Source organism: Eucalyptus grandis, chromosome 11 (assembly GCF_016545825.1).
Source record: "Eucalyptus grandis isolate ANBG69807.140 chromosome 11, ASM1654582v1, whole genome shotgun sequence".
Classification (NCBI taxonomy): domain Eukaryota; kingdom Viridiplantae; phylum Streptophyta; class Magnoliopsida; order Myrtales; family Myrtaceae; genus Eucalyptus; species Eucalyptus grandis.
Genome location: NC_052622.1, coordinates 34,491,386 through 34,496,890, shown reverse-complemented (window position 1 = coordinate 34,496,890; position 5,505 = coordinate 34,491,386). Strand labels below are relative to the sequence as shown.

The window sequence follows — 5,505 nt, the reverse complement described above, 5'->3', positions numbered from 1 at the left end:
TAGCTTCCAGGAGTGGAACGCCAGCTTCCTCGGCAAAGGTTTAATAAAAGAAATAAAGAAACGGCAGGGGTCTTAAGTCCATTTACAACCAAACAACCTTTCTTGCACTTGAGATTTCCATGTCGTCCAATGAAAAACTGCATAAACTTCGATCATCGCGATCTGATCTATATACTTGCATCAAGAGAATGCAAAGATTCCGTGCAGGAAGGAATGATGCGATTGGACGTGCCTAATAGCCCCGCTTGATTAAGTCGTCACCCACCCTCTCAACAATCACGTTGCACAATCTGGAAGTCGCAAGGTTGCCATAGATGCCAATGACCAAGGCCGCACCCGTCTTCTTGATGGTCACATATTGAGGCCGCTGAAATCAAATAAGAACAACTAGGTGATGGGAGTGAAGCTATCGATTACTAGAAGTATGCGTCCTACAAGCAACTGCAAAGTGAAAAATTATTTACGCCTCGTGCCGCAAGCTGTTAGAGACAAAATAGTTGAGTAAACTAGCTTTTCGGAGCAAGCAAAGAAAAGTCAAAGCCGGCACTGTTTTCATCATACTTTTAAAAGGTAAAACCTATAATCACGAGAATAGCCACTTATGTCCAATGCCAATTGCTGCCTAACCTATCAAAAGAATGCACCCAAAGGAGCAACCGCAGTGTCATTTAGACAATTTCCCTTTTCTTTTGCTCGACTAGTCATAGAGCTGTTGCATATTCAAGCTGAAACAATCATCGTTAGGATGGTTATTCAACAAAGAGTGTGTCGAGAATATTGAGAAGATTCTCAAGAAGAATTAGGAGATAGGGTGAGGTTATAGGAGTACTGTATGCGGCATTGGTTAGAGCACCGAAAAGGAAACTTAAACGGGATGTGCAGGGGGAGGAACAGCTAGCTTCAGCACAGTGACAAATGCAGCAAAAAGATTACTACTGAGACAGCAATACAGCCAATGAAACAAAAGCCCTTGAGGCTCATCCTCAAAGAATGGGGTACGACTCTGTTTTTCCTGTCTGAGGCAGAGTATCTTATGTTGTCGGAGACTCCGAATGGAGATGACCATGTGCTGGGGTGGCGTGCCAGAAGGAGTTATCCATCATCCTAATGATGCGCTGCCAGGCCAACTTGAATTGACCGCCTGACCATTAATAGGATCGGTAGGTGGTCTTTTGGTATGAGATATCCGTGTTTGTTTCGCATTGTGTACACGAAAAACCAGATCTCATTTGTTCTCTAAATGGGACATTTCTCCTCTCAGAGCTATGTTCAAGTATCGAGCGAGTAGCTGCTGCTATCCGTTGGATGGGTGTGGCAGTGGATATTGCGTCCAGCAAAATGACAAAAAGGCTCAGGAACAAGCTGATTCACCTTATATGCCCGAATAACATCACCAGGTTTGACTCCGGTCACCACGTACTTGGTGCCGCCAAGGTAGAGTCCGATGGTAGTGAGCATCCCAGGTTCATCGAATTCGCGCATGATGGCGATTCTCTCTTCGGTCGTAAGCTGCAGAACAGAGAAATCCGGGGCCATGATTCTGAATACCGTCCAATTTGTATTTACTCCTTATTAATCAAATCGCTTACATGCACCCAACCAATAACAAAGAAGTTTTATGAAATGAAAGAAGAGCAATCATGATTTCGCAAGTGATCAAATGTTGCATTTCCCTGTTCGATCAAATGGCTCACAGGAGTGGGCTCTGTAAGTTAGAGCGATGTTCACGATAAAACAAAACCAAAACTGGGAACCGAGATTATCGTGGGGAGTGACTAATTACTCTTCCACCGCGACAAGAGAATTGCATGACTCGATCGCACAGGCGGCGGCCCTGGCGGGGTCTTCGTCCCTCGTGCACATCTTCTTGAACATCAAGTAATCTTCATAGTAAGCTTCCACTCCATCTTCTTCTTCTTCTTGAACATCAAGTACTCTTTAAATGTATCACGTGATCCATAATCTCTCGTAATATGCAAAAACGCTCAATTGGTGTTTGGAGTTTCTTGACCCGCATTGAATTCGGTAACCTATACTAGGCACGCATTTAAATTGCATATTCATATGCAAAATTTAATTTGCTACTCGGTATGCCATACAAAGTCTATCCATTTCTTTCCGGTTATAAAATAAAAAATGTAATTGGTGTGTTGTAACCATTTTTAAGCTTAGGTAACCCATCGAAAATTTATGATATTAAAGGAAGTGTTCATACAAAAATTATCTCATCAAAGTATGAGCCGTTTAGATGTACACCGATATATAGTATTAAGTACATTCACACTCGGTTGCGATGGAAATCTAATTGTACGACTTTTTTTTTCACCTACTGCTTCACATGAATTTTTAGCTATTTCAATACGAAGTAAAGTATGAATTAGGATTCGAAATCCCCCAATTTCATCCATTAGACGATAGTGACCTTGTACGTCGCTGGCCGGTTGGTAATGATTCACATGCGAATGTCCTGTAAAAGTTTACGGGCCAATCCCTGGACATCGTGTCCTGGAAAACTGCAATACAAAAATAATAAAGATTCTATATATATATATATATATATATATATATATAAACCTAACAACGGTTAAAATAATAGTATGCTAGTGCTGAGACAAAAAGAGAAGGAGGCGACAAGAAAGTTAATTGCCATGTACTCGACGCCTCCAAGAAGCCAAACTCCAGTCGCAGCGAGTCTTATTCACAATGATGAATCAAGCAGGGATTATCGTCCCTTGATTGTATAATTTGTTAAATGTTTGATCTAGTACCTAGATGATACGATAATATTTTATGCATGACGTTACGCGTGAATTACCTAAATAAGATAGTTAATTTGAATCGGAATATAACAACTCGAGTCGTCAAGCAACATGGATATGGATGATAATTTTATTCTCAAAACCGAGCAAATTAAACAATTCGAAAAGGCTATTATATATCTAATTTGAGTTGAATTTCTAAATCATGGGGAATTCAAGGGCCACTATATATATCGTTATTAATTTATCGAATTCTGGCCCAAAACTCCTAGATAGAGCAATCATCCTTTCTTTTTCATTTTTTTTTTAAATTGTGAAGGAGGTCTAATAAGAAGCAATGACCCTAAGCTCGATCTCGTGCATGTCATGTACGTAAAATCGGACAAGATCCTTGAACTCCTTAATAAATAAACAAGTTCGATCTAATGCAATCTAATTATATTCTAGGCAAACTAATTTCAGATTTACGGTTATGTCGATTGCGTTAATTGTGTAAAATAAGTGAATTGACTTCATAAAATCTTACATTTTTTACTTTTGTACATCATGCAAACCACAACGTAATTAACGACGGTTGATTTTTCTGTTTTCATTTTTTTTATATGGGCGTGGTTGCTAACATAACCATTCCCTTAATTTTTTTTTTCTCTCTGAATTTTTTTATGGCCGTGGTTGTTAACATAATCCTTCTTTTAATTTTCTTTTTCCATCTCCGGGTGCAAGAGGAAGCCGTTTTACACGAATGAAAATGGGATAAGAAAGCCCATGGCAAGGCCCGGCCCCTCCTCGCCTCTCTCTCCCCCCGCCCCCTATTTCGTAGCCTGTAGACACTAGACAGCGACGGGAAGGGAGAGAAGGCCTTCTCTGCAGCGAGCAGCGTCGGGAGAGCGAGCGAGCGAGATGGTGATCCTGTCGCATGATCTTCTCAGGCCTCCTCTGCAGCGAGCAGCGTCGGGAGAGAGAGCGAGCGAGCGAGATGATCATCCTGTCGCATGATCCTGTCGCAGAGCATCGCCGGAAAGGAGCAGAGGACGAACCTGCTGCAGAGCTTGCCTCCCTTTCCTTCTATAAAAGGAGGAGAAATGAGAGCGGAGGAGAAGTGAGAGCAACCAGAAGCATTATCTGTTTTTCACTCCAGAATGGCGAGAGACGATAGAGCTGCTCTCCCCCCTCCTATTTCCTATAGCCTGTAGACAGCGACGGGAAGGGAGAGAAGGCCTCCTCTGCAGCGAGCAGCGTCGGGAGAGTGAGCGAGCGAGATGATCATCCTGTCGCATGATCCTGTGCCGGAGAGGAGCAGAGGACGAACCTTCTGCAGAGCTTGCCTCCCTTTCCTTCTATAAAAGGAGGAGAAATGAGAGCAACCAGAAGCATTATCTGTTTTTTCATTCCAGAATGGCGAGAGACGATAGAGCTGCGGTGAGAATGGAGGTTCTGAATCAGTATATTGCTGAGTATCTCCACTTTCTAGGCATGGATCCTGCTCAGTTCTTGGAGAGGGCGCCTCGGGAGCCCTTCGACGCCGTCCCTCTTACCACCGCCTGGGTGGCTCTTCTCCATCAGCGCCTCGAAGAGGCCAGGCTCGAGGAGGTAACTCAGCTAAAGCCTCATCCCTCAGCTTAGGAGGCATGGCGATTCCGGAGGACTACAAGCAGAGGATATGGAGTGTCCGGCAGTAGCAGTTAAAGTAGGTTTTTAAGAAGCGGCTAGTCGCAGTAGTTTTTTGGGGTTGTCCACTTTTCTCATCCGTTTCTGGTTCATCCTCGTTTGCTAAATATGAAGTAGTGAAGTAGTTTTTTAGGGTTGTCCGTTTCTGGTTCAATCTGTTCTATCGAATGGACGCGCTGTCTGGATTCAGCCGTATGCACCTTTCGCGGCAAAAACTAATATTTTGACCATCAAGATCTCTGGGATTGCTGCTTTAGTTAACTTTACTGGTTCCTGTATTCCGAACAGTTCATCTTTCCCTTGCCGGAATCTGTTTTAAGCATTGTGATATGCTGATCAATCTAACTGAATATCCACGTAGATTCACATTTTTGCGCACTTGGATGATATTATGAAACTGAATGAGAAATTTGACTGAATGGTAACCATAACCGTGGCTGAAAGTTCTTGATGGTGTTTGAATATCCAAGTCCTCAATCTTATATCATTTGTCGCAAATAGACTCATCCTCTCGATCAGTTCTTTTTGTACCCATTTCCACTTTAAGGCTTGAAGGGTGGTAGTAAGGAAGCAATAATGCATAAATAGCGCACGATGTGGGCTTCGGCGGTCAAGAAACCATTAAAAGCACTAGTAGATATGCGGTGAGACAGGATGATGAATCCGGAAGTTAGTTACTACCCCTAAACGAGTTGAGTCTCTTGTTGCCGATCTGTTAATATCCCTAATTCAGGAAATCATTAGATTTCACCCAGTCACCTTATTAAGCCACTAGAGGATTCTGAGAGAAACTTGACAAGTGGGAGTCCAACGTGTGGACCTTACGTGTGAACTGGGGGATAGAAATCAAATTCTGAAGCTTGTTTTTGCAAGAAGAGAAGGATGTCAAATATGTTGAGTTGGCCGCACTGGTTGTTCCATAGGTGTCTTAAGTCCGTTTACAAACCAAACAACCTTTTTTGCACTTAATATTTCCATGGCATCCAATGAAAAACTGCATCAACTCCAGCAATTCCAATCTGATCAAGAGAATGCAAAGATTCCGTATGGGACGGAATGATGCGATTGTGATGCGCCT

The 5,505-nt window shown here is 42.7% G+C and overlaps 1 protein-coding gene across 1 annotated transcript; it reads right to left on the bottom strand.

The window, feature by feature from the left end:
- Window positions 1-232: 232 nt before the first annotated feature.
- On the bottom strand, window positions 233-1,536 carry LOC104429723 (profilin-like). Its single transcript, XM_039305293.1, has 2 exons — window positions 1,372-1,536; window positions 233-367 (listed from the first exon to the last, which is right to left on the bottom strand). The coding sequence occupies exons 1-2, from the start codon at window positions 1,534-1,536 to the stop codon at window positions 233-235; spliced, it is 300 nt and encodes a 99-aa protein (XP_039161227.1).
- Window positions 1,537-5,505: the final 3,969 nt, after the last annotated feature.

Bases quoted from the DNA above. Each gene is read 5' to 3' on its own strand.
- LOC104429723 (XM_039305293.1), bottom strand. From the start codon at position 1,536: ATGGCCCCGGATTTCTCTGTTCTGCAGCTTACGACCGAAGAGAGAATC. The intron at 368-1,371 runs GTGAATCAGCTT...ATTTGATTTCAG, and splicing joins ATGTTATTCGGGCATATAAG to CGGCCTCAATATGTGACCAT.